This window comes from Erpetoichthys calabaricus, chromosome 8, assembly GCF_900747795.2.
Source record: "Erpetoichthys calabaricus chromosome 8, fErpCal1.3, whole genome shotgun sequence".
Classification (NCBI taxonomy): Eukaryota; Metazoa; Chordata; class Cladistia; order Polypteriformes; family Polypteridae; genus Erpetoichthys; species Erpetoichthys calabaricus.
In genome coordinates, this window is record NC_041401.2 from 128685847 (window position 1) to 128708309 (window position 22463).

Here is a 22463-nt window from a genome sequence, read left to right on the forward strand (position 1 = left end):
CCTGGCGGTGGCCACGTCTTCTCATAGTGGTGAGTGTCCTGGCTCCATTCCTGTGGCCCCCAATTAGGCCCGGGCAGTTGCCCTCTCGTGGCCGAGGAGAAGTATCGTCCAACTCGGGGACTGTCCAGGCGTCCCGGCCGGGCAGTGTCCCCGCTCATCCGTGACAACTGCCATGGCACTGTTTGTACTGGAAGCACGTTTGGGCATAAGACACGGGCACACAGACACATATGTGCGTGACTTTGCAGTCATTTATATCTGCCATGTATTAATTATTTAAGTTATATGAATGTTTTACTAAATATTAGTGCATAATCTATGGGAGGTTCCTGTAATCCCATAATTGAATTGAATTGGTATATTCTAACTATTTCTAGCCTCTCTGACTAAACATTATTCTCAGTTTATGATCAGCCTTGCCATGTGTAAGGCGTAGAGTGCACATGGTTTTAAACCGTGCCTTGCGTGCTTTGTGTGCCAGGTATCATGAAAGATAAAGTACTTATATGAAACAACGAAAGTTTTACAAGAAAAGCTAAGTTTAGAGAAGATAGCATTTTTTCTAATTTTTTGCCTTTTATTCTACATGTGTAATAACCTTTTATCTTTATTATTGTGTGGATTGTTTGCTTTGAATTTTCACTAAATATTTTAAAACGAACTTTTGGACTGAGAAATTTCTTTCGGCACGCGTTTTACCCGTTCTTTAACTCACCTTACAATCCTGTGGCTACATGCTGTTTCAGGATCTGTTTTGACAGACAGGGAGAGAGAAAGAGAGAGGAGAAGAAGAAGAAGATGACAAAGTGTTGCATTTATTGTATTATTGGTGCCTGCTGCACTACATTGGTGCACTACAAGTGGGAAAGAGAAGGAAAGAGTTTCCCACTGAATAATACCTGTCTTCTGCTGGGACTTGTGCCTTGTGTCTGTTGTGTCAGGTTTTTGGTGAGCTGGAGCAGCCCCTAGTGACCACAATACACAAGGAGGTATCCAAAAATAACATTAGATAATTTAAAAAGTGATACAAACAACCATGATACATTACATTGCCTTCTCAAACCCATCTGATTTAATCCAGTGGTGCGGTGAGAAGCAACTCTAGACTGGATGACCATCCATTGCAGATCCCACTAGCACACACCCACACTCACTGGCACTGAAATTCCAATAACCTCAACACCTGTACATCTTGGAGATGTGGGAAGAAAACTGGAGAAAAAACCCACATAGACACAATGAAAATGAGTAAATTTCACTTGGACAGTGACAGGGTGTGATGTTCAAACCTTGAATGCTGGTTCCACGAGGCAGTAGCACTAACTATCATGTTAATCAACATTATTATATACTGTACCTTACTTAAAATAAAGAAAATGGTAACCTGTACACTTTTTTTTTTCTTTTGCCTGTGGTGTTATGGGTCCACAGCTCTCCCATGCAATGGCCAGTTCATTTTTAAATAAATAATCACCACGTTCGCGGCTTAGGAGGGGGCGTGGTGGCTGTAGCGAGCCGCAGGGCGATCTGCAGTGTGGGCATTTCTCACCTAAGTGCACAGGTGAGAGACTGCCCACATCCGTGATTGTTCCTGTGGCTAATGTGCTGCAGCTGCCATGACCTCTCTGCATATATAGAGAAGCCCACGACGGTTAGTGGAGAAAGAAGAAAAAGAGAACGATGTGAAAGAAAGAAAGAAAGAAAGAAAGAAAGAAAGAAAGAAAGAAAGAAAGAAAGAAAGAAAGAAAGAAAGAAAGAAAGAAAGACGGAGGTTACGGGAGAAAGCAAGCAAGAGAGAGAGAGCTGGTACGAGTTATTGTGAGAGCGAAAGCAGGCTCGCGGCAGCTGAGCAGACAGCCTGGGGTTAGGTCGACACCCAGGGCATAGTAGTGGTTGTCGCTTCTGCAGAGTTTGTTACGGGAAGGACGGGAGTGACCGGGAAATGGGTGACTCTCCGCATGATGCCACGGATGGCAGCGGGAGTCTGGACATGGGATATGGTGTCCTCCACGTGAGAGCCTTGGCCATGGGAGGAAGTCCCAAGTCGTTGTCTGGAGGAGCCGACCGGAGCCAAGGATCGGTGAGGCAAGTCTGACAACAGTAGCAGGAGGAGTAGGCAGAAGGTCAACTGAAATGAGAGCGTCTCGCCTGTTGAGTAGCCCAGATGGGAGTAGCAGGGGAGCCGCCAGAGTAACAAAGGACGCCGGGCTTAGTGGTTTTAACAGATTGCTTCCTGTGACATTTTACCTCGTTGTTTTTAGAGGATTTTTCTATTTATTGATTTTAACCTTCACATTTCTTATGGATTGTTTATTGAACTTTGCACTGCTGCACTTTGTTTGAACACTTGTTTTGTTTGTTTAATAAAACACTTTGCACATTTATTACATCATCCCCTTGCTCATTGTTATTGCCTCACTGTCTAGCTCATTGGTGACATTACTGACGGTGTTGGGTTCAAGGGCTCCCTAACAGCCGATGGGAGCACGGAGCTGAACCCGCATCGTCACATTGCCATCTTTATGTTTTTATTACGAATTTGTGCATTTGTGTCTAATGTGTGTATTGTGGTAAGAAGACAATTGGGAGATGAGCAGATAAGAAGTCTTCCTAGCCAAGGATCTCCCTTGGCCCATCGATTTCCTCTGACATTTCTTCTTATCAGAATCCCACATATAACAAATGACTTATGGGTTGATCTTAATAGCTGAGTGATTTTCGACCTATTATTATAATAACTTCCCACAGACTACAGTTCACTTACAGTCAGAACTGAAACTTTGCCAAATGATCACATGCCTATTTTATCAAGCTGAAGAATTGAGTGGTCATATGTCATTGATTTCAGCATTAAGTTCTGGTAAGTTTCTGAACCAAAGCAACATTCATGAAAGTACAAATAGCACTTTTTACTCCTCTAATCGTCCATAGTTGAAAATAAACTTTTTCACTTTAAGTTACAAGAATAAGTCAAAAAGCATCAACAATCTACTATATAATAAAATGCTAAGGTCTGTGTGTTCAGTATTTTTGAGCAATCTGATTGGTCACTTTGCCTTTGGTGTGATTGGTCGGTTTGGCTTTAGTGATGCAACGAAAAAGGAAGTGCAAGTGTGAGACGCACAAGAAGGAGTAAAGGTGTATGTGCCACACAAAGACAGTCGCCTCCTAAGATGGCATGTATTAAACCAGAGAGGAGGTCAAAAAGGTGACTCGCAAATAATGAAAAAGTATGAAGGTTTTACAGGAACATGCTTGAGAGAAGGAGTGTCAGTTAAGGGTTGTTCACACACTGAGATACAGAGGAAAGGTGCGGAAGGTTCACAGAAGGGAAAGAGATAACAAATATTTTTTAATTATTCTAGTATCTGTCTGTGACAGGTACCATGGCTAGTGTATTTATAAACATAAATAGAAAAACAATACAGAGCTTACTTGACCATCATACTTGAGCTTCATCACTTTCTAGGTTATTAACATACTTAGTTCAACATAAGCATGTCACAGGCACGTTCAGTATTGTTCTTCAACTGCGACACTCGTGTGGCCATTTTTTCAACTTTTTGACATACGCTTGTACTGTATACAGTATCTGTGTCTTTTACAAGATCATTCTGTGCAACAAAATATTCACCTAAAATGAGATGAGCAGAGAGTCATGCACTATTTAATGCAAACCACAAGTAGCACACTGTATCTTTTTTTGTAACTATACACCAGGCAGAGATGCCTCTGTAGCTGTTGCTATGGCTCGTCTTCTCTTTCTCAATTTTGAACACTTACTATAAGACTTTCTTCTCTCACACTCTAGGCTGTCATGTCAAGTCCCAGCTCCTGGTTTACTGAACCATGCAGAAGAGAATTCTTTTAGATGCTGCCATCCAGGGAATTACATGCTCAGAAAAGAAGCTGAAAACCTCTTAAAAGCACACAGTCTCTATTAGGAACTGGACTTGAAGCCTTAAGTTCATAGGTTCATATATTCATCTTGTCTGAACAATTTATGTAGTTACAATGATTTGTATGCAAATTAATTTTATATACATTTATGTGTAAGTAATAGTTTATTCCAAGTTTGTATTTGTTGGGGCTGTTAAAAGTTGAAGCTGCTGTTGAAATTATAGAATGATCGCTGATCAGGATTTGATGATATTCCAGTGTGGCCTCCATAATGACTACTTTTACCTAAAAGTCATATAACTAAGGTGTTTTTTTTTACAGTGAAAAACTTGCCTAATTACACATGGTTGACACTAACAGTACCATTGTATGTCAATCAGTAATAGATACTGTTTCACCACAGCTTAGTTTTAGTTAAGCAAAATAAATCTTTAATTGAAATTTTGAAGTTATGGCTGTTATGCTCATTAGTCAGAGTGGCAGACAATGTCAACATGTTACATGTAGATTAGCACATGCAAGTAAGAATTTCACTGTGCTTTGTCCATGTGACAATAATAGCCCCATTATTTTTGTTGCCTAAAAGCAGTGAAGGAGAAGACTAGACTTGAGTCTTAGCCCAACGTAGGTCTGTGTAAAGAGTGCATCTTCTCAATGTATCTATGAGGGTTTTCCTATCACTACCCAAAGACTTGTGATTTATAAGAATAAACAAAAGTGCTGATTCAGGCAATCAGACTTGTCTGGTTCGCAAATGGCTCACTTCATCAACATGACTTGGTAGTTCGTTTTTATGGCAATTGTGTGAAGAAGTTCTCCCTGAATTCTGTTGAATGCAACTACTCTTTATTTACACTTATGTCCTTGACTGTGTGGTTCACTATTTAACTAGAAGAAACCCACTTAATGAGAATTTTGGTGATATGGATGGAAATAATGCATCCAACCACATTCACACCTTATAATCCAGTTCAGTGATGAGGAAGTCAGAGTCAATCCTTGTATCATCGGGCACAATGCAGGAAGTCACCCTGGACAGGGCGTTATTCCATCACAGGACCCCCTCATGTGACCACTTACAAGGCCAGCTTGAAATTGCATTGCATTGAATAGAATTAGGTGAGTATGAAAAAGAATGGATGGATAGATGGACATTATTGCTGCTTCAAATACAGCATCACCTACATCTTCTGAAACATCAACAACAACAACAACAACACTACCAATTAGATTCTACTAAACATGTCATGTAGATGAACTGGAAATCTGGATGAAATATTGGAACAAGTTAGTCATTAGCTATCTAAAGAAGCTTGATGTGCTGAACTTACCATACCAAAGAAGACAGAGTATGGCTGTTTTTGCTATAACTGACCTATGACCTCCAGAGATGCTACTGACGGGAGTTTTGTTTTCCTTTCCTCAGGTGTCAACTGGCCACAGTTCAATACTGAATTAATGGACAGATATTGCTGGGAAAATTTAGGTTAATCAGTTCCAATTCACTTTGTTTTCCTCTCAAGTTTAAACAACTCTGTGTCCTTATGTGTTATTCTTTCAGTCCTCTCTGCACCATCTGGTGCTTGAGGCGATGTCAAGGGAGCGCTGCTTATCTTGGGTGGTCACTGCAGTGAGGGCAGTCTGGAGAGTCAGGTCTCGGCTTCTGAGTTCTTTTTCTACTGTTTAACACCAGGTTTCTTTAGTACTTAGTCTGGAATACAGTACTTCAAGTTTTCTTTCAATGGAAGTGGTGGTATTCCAGCCTTCTGAGGCATACAGAATATTAGTATGAATACTTGGCTTGTTGGGTCTCCAGACGTCCTTTAGAATGGCTAAGGCTTGATTCACTTTGCTAATTCTGTTGTTAATTCTGGTTTGCAGTCCCCATTTGTTGTCATGAATACAAACCCAGTGGTCTACCATTCACTATAATTGGGTGTTCCATTCTAGTTTTCTTCATTATGTACCTGTGTTTTCCCCATATTGACTTTAAAGGTCAATGGTACTGACCATTTTGGCCAGGTTTTCTGTTTGTCGCTGAGTGTCTTGGTGCCTGTTTGATATCAGAGGAAGTCCTCTACCTTTGTGGTGAATGTTCATTGTATTCCCTGTCTTCTTCTCCCAGGATGCTGCACATAACTCAGTCCATAGTCATGGAAACCATTAGAGATGAGAGGATGCGGCGTTGCTTGACACCACGCTTTGACCTTATTTTCTGTATTTTCATTATGTAATTAGTGATTTGAAAAGTTTCTATCTACCTGCAAACTTGTTACAGCTTTCTGTGCCTGCAATTAGTGAAGAGTGCTATACAAAAGTTAACTGAATTGATTTGAACTGAACAGAGGATTCCAGCTCACAAGTTTTAGTAAGTCTTAAAAAACTTCTTAAGCATATATACATTATTTTAACATTCAGAAGCTGGTTATGAAAATACAGTGATAATAAGCTATAATAAGTAATATAATGCAAAACCAATACGGGAAAACATTTTCAGAGGCCCAAGAGGAACTAACAATCTGCCTGCCTGAGAGGCTGTAGCTGCAGGAGTGCACTCTGCATGACCTCTGACAGAAAAGTCTGCATTGGAAAACACATGATTGGGATTGAGATCCTGAACACCATAAATAATAAACAACAGGGTACTGGGATAAAGAGCACTACTAAGGTTGAATGCTTCAAAGCCTGCAGAAATTTGTTAAGCATTAAAACTAAGGAACGGAGCCTGTGAGTAGACAGGATGCAGCCTGCTGCTTATTGGCAAGTGCTGGGCTGCTCAGGCATGTTTTCCTGTCATTTATAAGCTGGAAACCTGCCTCGCACAGAATACGCAAATGATCCTGGATGGTAATGTCCTATGGGAACTTCAGACAGACAAGTAGGTAAATGTAGATTCAGTACTTCTCTGTAGCTTACAAAACCACCTTACTGGTTACTGTGTTGACCTGCATGATTAGTGTACCTGCTTTATCTTACAAAAAAACAAGCCTTTTGTCATTTTCCTCTAATATGCGCCTCTATGTAGCAGAATAGAGAAATGGCCTAGGCTGCCTAGTCTCCCACTAGTTACCAAACTTCAGAAAGTAAACAGAGAGGAATTTGAAAGGGGTGAATTTGAGCTCTCCCTGACTGGGGGCCAGCAGCAGCCTTCCACATTCAAGCATATTTAAAACAACTGAAAGAATTTTGCAGTCATTCACCACAGAGACATCAGTGCTTATCCACCCACAAACTCTCATTGGTGCTCCCAGCCCCTCAAGACCAAGTACTTGCCACTTCAGTCCGTCACTCTGACCTCCGCACTGGAAAGAAACACAGGAGACTTTCAAGGTAGGATCTGTTCTCCTCTTCTCTGTGGGGCAAAGTTACTTATGGACACAAAGCAAAAATGGGCTGCCAGATTTTACAGAGGACATTCCAGAATATAGCACTGCATTACTTTATGCTTTTAGAAAGGAACCATTGAGAAAATAAGGAGTTCATTACACTTTTAACTGTACAGCTCAAAGATCTCTGTACAGGAGTGTAAAGTTTAAATTGTGAGCTGCACTGTATATCATAGGAAAAGTGTGTATTTGAAGTACACTCATCATGTACTACAACACAGCACACAATTCAGTTACCAAAGGACACAAAGCTCTACACTGCAAGGAGCTTTGGATACGCCTGCATATGTTGTTACAATTACTGTTATCATTTACTTAGCCAACACTTATATTCAAGAAAAGATGCAAGTTTAATCATTTAGTAAACTGTTTGTTTATGCAAAGTACAATTGTATTCTGTAAAACTGTATTATATATAATTGTATTATGTAAAATACAATGCATGTAAAGTACAATTGTATCTATGCTGATTCATCCATTGTTTTTGCTGCATTTCTACGGGGGGACCAGAGACTACTCTTGCATTGAATTTTGCAATAAAAGAGCCATCCCAGGATAGGATATGGGTTTGTCTCAGTGTACACAAATCCAAAATATAGATACTTCACAGCACAATAATTCTTTGTGCTCAAGTGCCAAAAATAATTTGATTCAAGCCTATATTTTCAGCTTCTCTGAAATAATGACTGCTTCTCTAAGAGATCAGTTATTACTAATTCTTTGCATCCAGCCCTTGATTTCTTGAACTTTTTAATTTAAACTCAAAGTTATGGAGAGCAAGGAAGGCTGGGTGCAGGGCAGAATTCAAACCTGGACAGGGAGTAAAAAGGACACAGGGCTACTTAAGAATCATTAATTAACCCGGCACTCACACCTTTTGGATGTTTTATATTACAAATAACCCACCCGCTTTTTGTGCTCACATAGTCCAGCGAAGCATCATGGAGGCCACAGCCTATCCCAACAGCATCGTGAGCAAAGCCAGACCCAGTGATGGCACTGGAATATGATTTGCTACTGCTAAAGCTTTTGGCTAAAAAGCTGTTAGCCATACCTTAGCTACATCATGCAAGTGTCAGAAAACAAATTAAATAAAAATATTTGGGGAAAAATGACTAAGGTCAGTCAGTCATCATCTAACCCCCTATATCCTAACACAGGGTCACGGAGGTCTTCTGGAGACAATCCCAGCCAAGACAGGGCACAAGGCAGGAACAAATCCCTGGGCAGGGCGCCAGCCCACTGCAGGGCACACACACACACGCACACGCACACGCACACACACACACACACACCCACCCACACACCAAGCACACACTAGGGACAATTTAGGATCGGCAATACACCTAACCTAAGTGTCTTTGGACTGATGACTAAGGCATAGGTTGTAAAATTAAGAGTTGTGAATAAATAAAATGCATTTGATTCAAAAGGCCATGATTACATAGTGAGCTTCCAATTTGCATTAGCCTTTCAATTTAATTTTTTTAAATAATCTGCTTTCCTGTCACACATACCAGGAAGATGCCATAGTAACAAGTAATGACACATGTACATACACATGCCTGAATCTGTTAGAATAGAATCAATTAATAAGTTTTAGTAAAAGACATCAAAATAGCATCCTCCATGGTGTTGATAATGAGCAAGGGCTGTGCTAATGATGTCAGACTTGATGTTAACGTAAATTTCAGCTGAGAAGGTGGAGGCAGTTAGCCATGTCGGACTTGTCAGTGCTGTAGCTACAGTCCATTGACCACCCATTTTTAATGATCTCAGTCAGCTGAAAGACAGCAGACAGCAGAGGACATCACAGGAGTGTTTGCAATAGACCATAACAAGAGAAAAAAATCTTCTAAATGTTAAGTGATAAATAGTACCTTTTAAATATTAACGAATTCCTGAGCATTGCCGTTTTAACCTCATTTCTTCATTTAAATTTGTGATTTAGACATAATCAAAGACAAATGGTGTTAAAAATCAAGCCCACTCTGCCACAAAGCAATTCAAAAGATATAGATGCCCTCATAATATCATGTAGCTTCACTTAAGCTTCACTTCAATATATCAGAAAAACATTTAGCAGGTTTTAGCAGGTTGTCTTGAGAAAGTCCAACATGCACATGGGGAGAACATGCAACCTGCATATAGAAAGGATCTGAACACAGTCTCCTGTAGCTATGAGCCTACACTGCTAGCAACCATGTGACTGTGCTGCTTAAACAAGTCACAGTAGTCTGTTAATACATTTAGTCCATTTTAAGATGGAAGAGGATGAATCCTATCCTGGAAAAGGCAGACTAATATTAAGGTAATGTAGGTAATAACAATGCCAGTTCAAACCCTTGTTTTGAATCCTATGTCTGGTCGTCATCTGTGTCCGCCTGGGTTTTCCTCCCACTCTCTTAAAGGCATGCTAAACTGTCAGTTGAAACTTTGTCTAGTTTGGTTTGTGTGCTTAACAGAGGCCTCTGATGACTGATGCCCTGTCCACAGCTGTTTCCTGCCTTGTGCTTAGTGCTGCTAAGATAGTCAGCTATTGGCCTCACTGACCCTTAACTGTGTGTTTGAGAATACTGCATTATGGTCACTAAGAGAGAACGTGTCAACTACATAGAACAGACATCTTATGAGATTTAGTCTGCTGGAGCTGTAAGGCAGTTGTGGTAACCACTGAGCCACCATGCCACTGCCATGAAAAAATATAATTATCTTTATTTTTACTATTCCACACTTCAAAGTTATGGTGCTTAGTGACTCTTAATTGGTCCACCATGACAGTGTGTGGCAGTCTACATGAGGGTGCCCTGTAAGGTACTGGCCTCCCAGCCAGGATTGCTTCCTGGTTCTGGATATCCTAGCAGTACAGCACATTTAAGGTAAACCTAACCACTTTTATTGGTGCAAATTTCTTCTATATGCTTTTGTTGTGCTACTCACTTAATCAAATTATCCTCCTCTCCTTATGGCATTTTGGTTGAAACCATTGAGGGTTAGCCAAGGATGGTCAATAAATCCTGATGTGTTACATCTTATGAGAAATTGAGATTTCCACTTCGCTCAGGTGGCATCTGAAAAATGATGTAATTGTGTCAAAATGTGACTCTTTTTAGGCAGGTATAGTGCAATGGATGTGTGGATCTTGCAATGAAAAATTTACCAAAAAAGGGACAACCCTGGCAAAGCCAGCATTGTGTATTCTATGTTGCCTCATGTTCAGCCACTCTGAGGACTTGGAGTGTAGCAGAAAGAATTTATCAACTGCTGTGGGCAGCCATAATAGGCGTTGTATGTTCCTAGGATTTATAGTTTATAGCTATGAAATTTGTACTACGTAGAGTGCCCTCCATAATGTTTGGGACAAAAACACATTTTTCCCTGGTTAACCCCTCTGCTCTTCTGTTTAAATTACAAATCAAACAGTTCAGATGTGATTAAAGTGCACATTGCAGACTTTAAGGCTATTTGCATACATTAAAGTCATATCATGTAGAAATAACAACACTTTTTCTACTTGGTCCCCCCATTTCAGGGCACCATAATGTTTGAAACATAGCAATGGGAGGTACATTAAAACAGTCCTGTTTAGCACTTTGTTGCATGTCCCTTGCATGCTTGACTGTACTGATTAAGACACATATATTGGTTCCAATACACACACGACATTCTTTCTACGTTTTTTAAATGGATGCTCACATGCTCCTAGTGTGTTCCTGAGAACTTATACATACTTGACTAATACTGTAACCCCCCTGAATCATTCTGAGGGGCACGCTCTGTTCTCAATATTCAGATTGAGCTCAGCGCTATTCAAAACCTGAATATTCTCAATATTTATTGAAATTTGTGTAAACGTTGCACAGAATACCAATGTGGATGACAATTCTTCCAATCATTACAGTATATAGTGTGACACTCATTATGAACTGGGGTGTGCTAGGGAACATGGACTCATGTAGGGTAGGTTTAGAGTGACCAGTCATCCAAACATGCATGCCTTTGGAATAGTGGAGGAGACAAATTTCACAGCAATGCTAATTAGAAGTGAATTCAGGAAATAAATGGACTGAAGCTGTCATGCTGTCTATTTCTGATATCAAATATTGCATTCAGTATAAATTACTTTTATTTAGTACACTACTGGGTGTAGTGGTTAGTGCTGCTGCCTTGCAGATCTAGTCATTGGCCTAAAGTTTGTGTGCTCGCATTGTGGGCTTTGTCCTAATCCCAAAGAAATGTGTGTGTGTGTTTGTCCTGGTGTGAATCTACTTACTACTTACTTCTTTACATTTATATAGCGCTTTTCTTACTACTCAAAGTGCTCTCCTCACAAGGAGGACCCTGGCCTGTGTGCATTTGTGTGAGTATTCCCTACAACAGAGTGACAGCTATTCTTGGTTTGGTCCCAGACAAGCATCTATTCTTATTAGGATTAGCAAAAGGCTCCAAATGACTAAAAAAAGTATATAAATAGGAAGGAAAACGGTTGGATGTATTGTACATGTCATATCAGCAGTCTCAAAGCAACTTACAATTACAGTACAGTACAGCTAAAATATAAAAATAACATACAATAAAAGAAACTAAGAAATAAATTAGAAACACCCCGTACTAAACACAAAAAATTCACAACTCAAACGATAGTTTGGAAAATTCAATATTTTGCTTTCAGCACAGATGAACAATTTATTAGGAACACCATGCTAATACTAGGCAGGGCCTCCCCTTGTTCTCAAAACAGCCTCAATTCTGCATGTCATGGATTCCACAAGATGTTGGAACCATTCCTTTGAGATTCTGACATGTTGATGTAATTGCATCACACAGTTTTTGCAGATTTGTCAGCTGCACATTCATGCTGCAAATCTCCAGTTCCACTAAATCCCAAGGGTGTTGTATTGGGATCAGATTCTGTGTATTGCCATTTTCATGACATGCTTTATAATTAGCCATTAGAAGATCAGTAAATTGTGGCCATGAAGGGATGCACATGGTCAACAACAATACTCACATAGTCCATGGCATTCAAGTGATGATTAATTGGTATTAATATGCCCAAAGTGGGCCAAGAAAACATTCCCCATACCAAAACACCTACCCCACAAGCCTGGACTGCTGACCCCAGGCAGGTTGGATGCATGGATTCATGTTGTTGGAACCGTATTCTGACCCTACCATCTGTGTGACTCAGCAGAAAATGAGATTCATCAGACCAGACTATGTTGTTCCCAGTCTTCAACCATACAGTGTTGGTAAACCTGTGCCAACTGCAGACCCAGTTTTCTGTTCTTGGCTGACAGGAGTAGAACCCAACGTGGTCTTCTGCTGTTGTGGCCCACTTGCCTCAGCGTACAATTTGTTGCGCATTCTGAGATAATTTTCTGCTCATCACAGTTGTACAGAGTGTTTATGCAGCCTTTCTGTCATCTCGTACCAGTCTGGCCATTCTCCTCTGACTTATCCCATCAAGAAGGTGTTTCTGGTCACAGAACAGAAACTCACTGGATGTTTTTTGCACCATTCTGAGTAAACTCTAGAGACTGCTGTGTGTGAAAATCCCAGGAGATCAGCAGTTACAGAAATGCTCAAAAGCCTGTCTGACATCAACAATCATACCATGGTTGAAATCACATTTTTTTCCTGTTCTGATGTTTGATGCAAACATTTACTGAAGCTCCTCTATACGATTGATTTTGTGCATCTCATTGCTGCCACATGATTGGCTGATTACACAGACACACGTCTTTCCCAATAACACACCTTTATTTAAGATGGGAAGCATTTTTCTTTTGTTCCCCACTACATAGCACAGTATAAAGCACCGAGGATATAATACACAATCCTTTCTTCTTTCTCTCTCTTTATCTCTCTTCCTCTGTTGCTGCCACTCCTCCTCACAAGCTTTGTCCTCAACCTCCTGACTCTGGCTCTCTGACTGGTGGTGATGCGGGTCCTTTTTATAGTGTACCTGGAAGTGCTCCAGGTTTTTAGTGACTTTCTGCTGGCTGCACCTCTGGGTGTGGCAGAAGTGGCTCCTCCAATGACTCAGCTGCACCTGCAGCACCCCTGGTGGCACCCATGGCGCCCAACAGGACTGCTCCAAACTACAAGTCCAGACATGCCCTGCATGGATCTGTGGTGCTGTAGCAATCCAGGAGGGCTGCCCTCCAGTGTCTTGGGGAATATAGTGACTCCAATATGGTCTCTCCCAATAACCTTCCACCCAGCCAGCATCCCAGCCGGGTAATGTCCCTGGCCATCCATCACAAGGGGTTTCTATAAATTTCCTCAGTGAGTGCTTCTCTGACAAACACGAACATTTCTCACATCAACACATAAAGTTCTCAACCATTAAACCATTAGGAACTTATTCTATAAGTCCTTGATTCCAAAGTATTGCACAAGTTGCATTATCAAGTCAAGTCAAATTGGGGAGCATGCACTGGTACAGTGTGTTGCCCACCCACTATGCAGCGAAACAACTTGGGATCCCAGTTTGCAACCCCCCAGGCAGACACGTGGTCCAGTCCCGCCCTCCAGAAATGACCCCCTATCTGCCACAGCCAGGTGTTACGTGGGCGACCCTTTGGCCTGGTCCAGCCACTCGGGTCCCCAACAATGAGGATCTTACGTAGTGCCATAACTGATGCTCCCTCACAATGCAGGTAATGTGCCTCATTTGGGACTCCATGAGCATCCGCTCATTTGACACAAAGTCAAACCAACGGTACCCAAGGATTTTCCGAAGAGACACAGTACCAAAGGAGTCCAGTCTTCATTTCAGGTCACTGGATAGTGTCCATGTCTCGCAACCATATAGCAAGACAGGAAGCACCAGGACTCTAAAGACTTAGACCTTCATCCTTGTGCATAGATATCGGGAGCGCCACACGCCCCTTTCCAGAGACCTCATGACCCCCCATGTTCTCCCAATCCGTCTACTGACTTCACAGGAAGAGTCACCAGAGACGTGAATGTCACTGCCAAGGTAAGTAAACCTCTTAACAAGGTTGACACTCTCTCCGCAAACAGACACACTGCTGATGGCTGTGCCCAAGAGGTCATTAAAGGCCTGGATCTTGGTTTTTATCCAGGACACTCGCAAGCCCAGACACTCAGACTCCTCACTCAGTCTCTCGAGCGTCCTGATCAGAGCCTCCATTGACTCCACGAAGATCACAGTATTGTCAGCAAAGTCAAGATCTGTGAATCTTTCTTCACCAACAGATGTCACACAGTTGCATTATATTGTGATATAATTGGTATTAGGTGATATTAGGGCCACAATGCTAGCAGCTCAATGGCCGGCTGTTTGCAGGATCCAACATTTCTGGCATTTATAACGATAGGCTTCTAAATCAGGATGACAACCATCCACTTTCAGTCCAACAAGCACCAGATGAAAACTAGCATGCCACAGGTTACTTGGCCCCAGAGATGTGCATTAGATAGTTACCCACTGGAATGCCCTCTAACATCTGAGCTCCAGAAAGCTTGAGGAAAAAACATTTATTTTCATCAAACTTTGAGATAGCCAGTAATCTTTCAGTCTATACAACGATTAACTGCTCTCTGGCTGTCTTGATGTATGTTTCTTACTTACGTACATCTTTATAAGCTTCATTGAGAGGAATGTATTTTTCTAATCACATCAGCTTAAGCAGAACTGACCAGTTTGCTTGCTGTCCTCCTGCAGAGCTGTTGTTATAAAAGAAACTTAGATGGAGCACATTGCAGAGTGAATATTTTAAAACAAATCCACAACACAGACCCATAGGGCTTCCTTGTTATTGAGGCCGGCTAGGAAAGCACATCACGTTCAGGTGATTCCCTATAGGCAGAGTGTCCTGGTCCCACTATTAATGGGGCGTCCAACTTTAAATCAATTTGCTCTTTCAGCTCCTGCCCTGCCGAGTGCCATGATGCAGTTTTCTGCTGTTCTGCTGCTGTTTTTGGGCATCCATGTTATAGGTAGGTGTACATGGGGAACTTAATTGTTTCATTTCAGCTACTCCTACAAGGTAAGTATGTTGAATTTAGCTCAAATATAACAAAATAGAACATTTAGCCCTGTGTAGCTTATATAATTCCTATTCGACCAAATTTGTCTAAAAGAATGTAACATAAAGATATGAAGGTCTACAAGATGCTGTTTTCAATCACACTGCAAGGTAACATTGTTCATTCTTCTTTATCTCTCTTTGTGAAGCTTTAATCCATTTGTCTACTATCCATTCATTTTTACCATTCTGTCTATTTATATAATTCCTTTTATATCTATCTCTCCAAAATTTAAATATTTTTCTTCATAGCTGAAGTACTAGGGTGTTGTACCATGTTAGCCATTATGAATGTAGAGAAAAGCCAAGCAAAATGACACCTTTTATTGGCTAACTAAAAAGATTACAATATGCAAGCTTTCGAGGCAACTCAGGCCCCTTCTTCAGGCAAGATGTAATACAGAAACTGGAGTTCCCTATGTTTATATACACACTCTAGGACAAGAAACAACATTGGTAAATCTTTAAATGAGAAAATTTAAATGTAAAAAAATAATAGATTCATTCAGGCTAGGGTTAATTTAACAAGAGAGAGAAGAACAATGTATGGTCAAGATGTCTGGATAAGATAACTGTCCAACAAAGTCTTTTGAAGTTTGTAATGAGTTTTTTCAAAACAATTTAGATCTGTAGACAGGTTGTCTGTCATTCTGAGAGATGTAAACAATCCTCATATCTGGCCATAAAACTCTTGTCTCTATTCAACCCATGTTGTAATGTATTCAATTTTAGCATAAGTTTAACTTCCCATTCTTTTCTCTCTTGCTGTGTTTTGAAGTTGCCCATAAGCACTTCGACTTTAAAGTCCCTCTCACAGTGTCCATGTCTGTTGAAGTGGGCCGCTACAGAAACATCTGTGTTGCCATGTTTAATGTGGAACCTGTGTAAATTCATTCTCTGGCGGAGTGTTTGTCCAGTTTCTCTCACGTAGAGTGCAGTGTCAGGACATTTCATGCAGAAAATTAGGTAGACTACATTAGATGATCTGCAGGAAAATGATACCTTTATGTGATGTTCAAGTCGGCAGTGTGGTATAACTATACGGTCTGTATCATAAATGTGGGCACATGTTTTGCATCTCTTCTGTAGGCATGGAGATGTGCCATTTTCTGTTGGTTCACTTAGGTAGCTTCGGACAATTAGTTGCTGAAGGTTTGGTGGTTGTCTATATGCCAGGAGGGGAGGTTCAGGAAATACATGTTTCAGTGTTTGGTTATTGTTTAGTATTGGCTGAAGTTCTTATATAATTTTTCGAAGTGTTTCAACATGTGGGTTGTAGGTGACAACAAGGGGGATGCGGTTCTTGTTGTCTTTGTTTTTATATTCCAGAAGGTTGTCTCTGGGTATGGCAGTAGCTCTTACTCAAAAACAGAAGTCAGCTTCCTTGACACCACCATTCAACTGAAAGACAACACCCTTATAACTTCTGTTTTTCACAAACCGACAGACAGACGGACCTACCTGAAAAGTGATAGCTTCCACCCCAAGCATATAAAGTGCTTCATTATTTTCAGCCAAGCAATACGGTACAATCATATTTGCTCAGACCAGACAGACCGGGATCAACAACTGCAGGAGCTCAGACAAGATTTCATCAGAAAAGGTTACACCCCCAAAACAACAGACACTCAAATAAGAAGAGCTACTGCACAGTGCTGCCAAATCCCAGGGGCCGCCACCACAATATATATTGAATATAAAACAGAAAGAGAAAATAACGACACAGCTGATGGCAATGTGGCCGAAAAACATTGTGTTTCTTGTTAATTAGTAGGCTGTATTTACTACGAGTCGGAGCAGTAAGCTATATGTAGTATTATAACGTTCTGCTGTAATGAGAATATCATGGGCCGCCACTTGGTTTTCAAGTTACGGACACGCGTGTATAAAAGCGTGTCATGAGCACGAGGCGGCTATGCAGTGTCCGCAACGGATGTGACCATCCGCCGTGCATAAGATACCGTATTGACATTGCCAGGCAAAGGGGCCACCGATTCTTTCTCTGCCCAGGGCCGCCACGAGCCTAGAGCCGCCCCTGCTAAGGCTACACTACTGACTGGGCTGCTGAGACTGGCCACTGGGCAGAACTGACCATCACGAGTAGTAATAGCCCGCATATTTTCACTTTTTTTGCTCTAGTTTCATGTAATTTTGTGCAAGTATTGTAACGAACAGTTAGTGCAGACTACAGCTGAAGATCTGAAGTGGACGGGAGAAGTTGGTGAGTTGTTTATTAACATATTTTTGTGATTTTGAGTTTGTAAAATTATTGTAGGTCAGGTGGCATTTTGCATATCGGCTTATTTTACAATATAAACTTTGAAGTAAACTTAGTAAAGTAAAATTTGATTTTTGGAGGATTTGTTTTCCAACTTGAATTACTGAGCATTTTCGTGATTTCAGTTCACACAAACAGGGTCTTACAACGTTGAGAATGCACCTGAGAATATCCAAATGGAATTGATTGAAGTGCAGGCAGATTCTATTCTGAAGGCAAAATACAACGAAGTTGGTGTGCCAGGCTTGTATGCTTACCTGCCACCCTCGTATGTGCAGATCCGTAAGTTGGCATCGAGAGTACTGTCAATGTTCGGAAGCACTTACCTTTGTGAGCAATTATTTTTGTTAATGAAAGCTACCAAAACCCCACATCGCTCAAGACTTACCATCGAGCACCTTTCATCCCTCATAAAAGTTGAGGCTGCACAAGATTTCAAGCCTGATATTGACGAACTGGTTACTAACAAGAGATGCCAAGTGTTGAGACAAAAGAAATAGATCTCACACTGTAAGGCTCCTATATAAGCAATGAATATAATATGAATATAATATAATAAGGACCTAGCTAAGAGGCTAAGACTCTAATTCTACACTGTTGTATGGAGACTGTATGGAAATAAATTGCTTTTCTTTAAACTTTAAGTGTTACATTTTTTAAAGTTTTCAGTATTGGAAAGAAAGCTACAGTAACTTTGTATAACAGTATAACAGTATTTGTTACAGTGCAGCCCGCTGACGCACGTATGGCAGTCGAAGCGGCCCACCAATGGCAGCGAGTTTGACACGCCTGTCCTAGAGTGTGTATATAAACATAGGAAACTCCAGTTTCTGTATTACATCTTGCCTGAAGAAGGGGCTTGAGTTGCCTCGAAAGCTTGCATATTGTAATCTTTTTAGTTAGCCAATAAAAGGTATCATATTGCTTGGCTTTTCTCTTCATAGCTGATAACATTCAGTTCTCAGATTATTCCTGTTCATTTTCTTATTCTTATAATGTGAAGAAAAAACTGCAGAAAGAATTCCAAAAGCAAGAGATTTCTTTTTTCCCCTCTGTCTTTTTCATTCAGCCACCATAAAAGCATTCCATATTCTCATATTACCCTGCAGAGGTGATATCTGACTGCCAATGCCTCTTCATAACACAGAGGTACTCAACCCTTTAACCACATTTTTAATTAAAACCCATGTATTTACTACTAAAGCAATATGTTTTTGGGCCTAGTTAATTCATTTGTTACGATTCCAAACCCTTCACTACTTACTTTAGTTTTGAATGGCTGCGTTTGGGTTTTAATTGTTGCCTGTTTTTTTAACAAGCCATCAGTTAATAATGAGGTGCAAATGACAAAGGATCTGCCAACTCTCCAGCTGATGTGCTCCTGTTTAAATCTGTGCATATGTATCATGAAGTATCGGTGATAACACAGTGTTTTGAAATAAATGAGAGAGAAAGGAAGGATTAAGAGGTAGAAATCTGTTCTGGAGCATAAAATATATAGATAATGTTCTCAGAAAACAAAAAACGTGATGAAGATTTGTCTTGGAAGAATTAAAGCATCAACAAGTCATATAATTAAATACCAATTTTCACTATCTGCTAGGCCTGGCCTCTAATTATGAAACTGGTTAGAATGAAAGACTGCAGCCACTGCTGCCCTCCAGTCCCAGAGTGGAGTGCCCCTGCCATAGGAAGATTCCTACTAAGCTTTACATTGTCATGTAAATGTCTTGTCCAAACTGGCATTCTCCTGCCAGCCAATCACCCCTTCACACTTGTCATCTCTTGAAACAGTCAGATGATATGCTCCTTGCCCTTGACAGTCGAAGTGCCTCATGCATTTATTTTACATTTTTGACAGTATCCTTTTCATATCAACAACAAATATTCTTTCGTATAACTCCTTTGAATAGCCCACAATACCTCAATGTACTTTATACATGTAGCACACTAGAAATACTTGTAGATTTTTATAGTTGCTTGACAGGCGGGTTAAGTGACTTCTTAAGGAACACAGTTTTGGGGACTGAACCCACAGCTTTGAACTTTGCAATCCAAAGCCTTAGCCACTACATGACAACACACTGTGCGTACAGAAATTAAGTTTCCTGACACTGTCAAAGCCATTGATTACATTTTATGGTAATGACCAGATGGCCAGCCACAAGCAGTGAAGGCCAGTCTCCAAACTGCTGATTTCCCCAGCATCCTGCAGGAGGGATGACTTCCAGAAGAAACTGGCAAGCCCCCATTACGGCAGTTTTGATGCCAAGGCTTGATCACTGCTCAAATTGCCACCTGCAGCTCTTTCAGCCATTTGAAAAGTGCCCCGCTGACCACTGAGAAACAGAGATTAAGAAAGAATGGCACTGCAAGAGACGGTTTAATGGCAGTATGTCACTTTGTAAACTTAACTACACATCCGTCTAGGAAGCAATGAGAATTGGAGAAGCTGAGGCTGACATCTATCACACGGTCTTCTTCGGCTAAAGCTAGCATTTAGCTTAAATATAATTCTACTCTTTCTCTTGCATTTGAATCATGTTAGTGTGCAGCCAGAAAATGATAAACCTGTTTGCATCTGGAATACACAATAGGAAAAGTAATGAAATAATTGAACTACAGATAAAAATTATAACAATGAAAATCATAATTGTAATATTAACTAGAATAATGCAGAAGCCACATAATCTATATACTGTAAATAAAATCTTAATTTTTTTGTTTGTTTTCTTGCAAATCATGCAAAAATGGCTAAATTGATTTTCACAAAGTTTTGCTTGTGCATTCCCAATCCTCTTACTTAAATATAGGCTACAGCATATGAGGCTATATTGGACGATGGGCAACCACTTAGCAATTGTTGATGTAGAGACATCAGGGAGCATTTGTGCCCTGGGATACCTTTATCAGTGTGCACAAAGTTTTGTGAGTGCCAAAACGATTATCTTATCTAAGACTGAAGGTACACCGTTTTATCCTAACTAATTTGGATAACAACTTTTTGTCTTGATGGATTATACCTTTTGTCTTAGAGTATGTCATAACCCACTGCTTACTGTGTCTGAGTCAATTCTTTTTCTTGTGCTATTATGTCCTTTTTGTAGCCTGAAGACCAAAACTGCACATAGTATTTCAGATGAGGCCTCACCAGTGCATTATAAAGCTTCAGCATAACCTCCTTGGACTTGTACACCACACATTGTGCTATATAACCTAACATTCTGTTAGCCTCCTTAATGGCTTCTGAACACTGTCTCGCAGTTGATAGTGTTGAGTCCACTACGACCCTTAAATCCTTCTTACATGGTGTACTTTTGAGTTTCAGACCTACCGTTGTGCATTCAAACCTAACATTTTTACTTCCTGCATGTAATACAATAACTTTTATTAAATAAAATTTTATCTGCCACAAATCTGCCCAAGCCTGTATGCTGTCCAAGTCCTTCTGTAATAATTTAGTGGATTCCAGATTATCTGACAATCCACCTAGCTTGGAATCATCTGCAAACTTAATCAGCTTGTTACTTATATTTCTATCCAAATCATTTATATATATTAAAAAAAGCAGTGGCCCTATCGCTGACCCCTGAGGGACACCACTCTTAGCAACAGCCAATACTGATAGGGTTCCTTGCACCATCACCCTCTGCTTCCTGTGTCTGGGACAATTTTGTATCCATCTACACACCACATCCTGAACTCCCACTTCTTTTTGTTTGATGCTCACCCTCTCATGTGGTATGTTATCAGATACTTTCTGAAAGTCAAGGTAAATAATATTATATTCATCACTTTGATTGTGTGCATTTTGTTGCTTCCTCACAGAATTTCAACATGTTAGTAAAACATGACCTCCCTTGTCTGAACTCTGACTGTTCAGTAAAACTTGTCTTCTTGCCATGTACTGCTCAATCTTTTCCTTAGAAATCCATACCATTAATTTATCCTTGATGCACGTTAGGCTTAATGGCCTATACTTGTTTGGATCTACCCGATCACCCTTTTATATAATTGGATAATATTTAATAATAATAATTCATTACATTTATATAGCACTTTTCTCAGTACTCAAAGCGCTATCCACACAGGGAGGAACCGGGAAGCGAACCCACAATCTTCCCCAGTCTCCTTACTGCAAAGCAGCAGCACTACCTGTGTAATTTTGGGCTATACAAAAATAAACTGTATTGTATTGTATTGTACCACTGCGCCACCTGCCATTTTCCAGTCCTTCAGGATTTCCCCAGTGCGCAGTGATAGAATTAAGGGTTTATATATGTACTTACTAACTCCCTTAAGCACATAAATACAGTATAAATATTATCTGCTCCTAGTGATTTGTTTGATTTCAGCCTATTTAATCTGAGCAGTACTTCTCCCTTAACAACTTCCTAATCACTCAGTACCTTCTATTTGTGATGCAAGTCACCTTCTCCTTAAGTGTTCTTTTACTACTGAAATATTGAAAGAATCTCTTTGGGTCATCTTTTGCCTTATCTACTATATTCCTCTCTAACTGCCTTTTTTGCCTCCTAATATCCCTCTTTATGGTTGCTCTCATGTTCTCATAATCCTATGATTCACATTGGAGATTTCTTAGTCCTAAACACCTTATACATCTCTTTTTCCCTTTGCAGTTTCTTTTTTTAACTTCTTGTTAAACCACTACTGAGTTTTTTTTTAAATTTCCTTGTATTTCCAAATGTTGGGATGTACCTGTAATGTTTTACATGTAAAACATTTTTAAACCTGGTCCTCTGCTCATGGACTGTCTCCACACTTATCCCAGTTTATCTTCCTTCAACTTAGCGGCATCTGTTCAAAAATTACCCCACC

At 40.3% G+C, this 22463-nt stretch overlaps 1 protein-coding gene across 1 annotated transcript in view; it reads left to right on the forward strand.

The window, feature by feature from the left end:
- The first annotated feature begins 7079 nt into the window (after positions 1–7079).
- si:ch211-251b21.1 (uncharacterized protein LOC571720 homolog) overlaps positions 7080–22463 on the forward strand; it is a 62457-nt gene continuing 47073 nt past the window's right edge. Inside the window, exons 1-2 of the mRNA XM_028807473.2 lie at positions 7080–7230; positions 15186–15257. Of these exons, the coding sequence (XP_028663306.1) occupies positions 15206–15257 (52 nt within the window). The 5' untranslated portion in view covers positions 7080–7230; positions 15186–15205. The remainder of the gene's footprint in view (positions 7231–15185; positions 15258–22463) is intronic.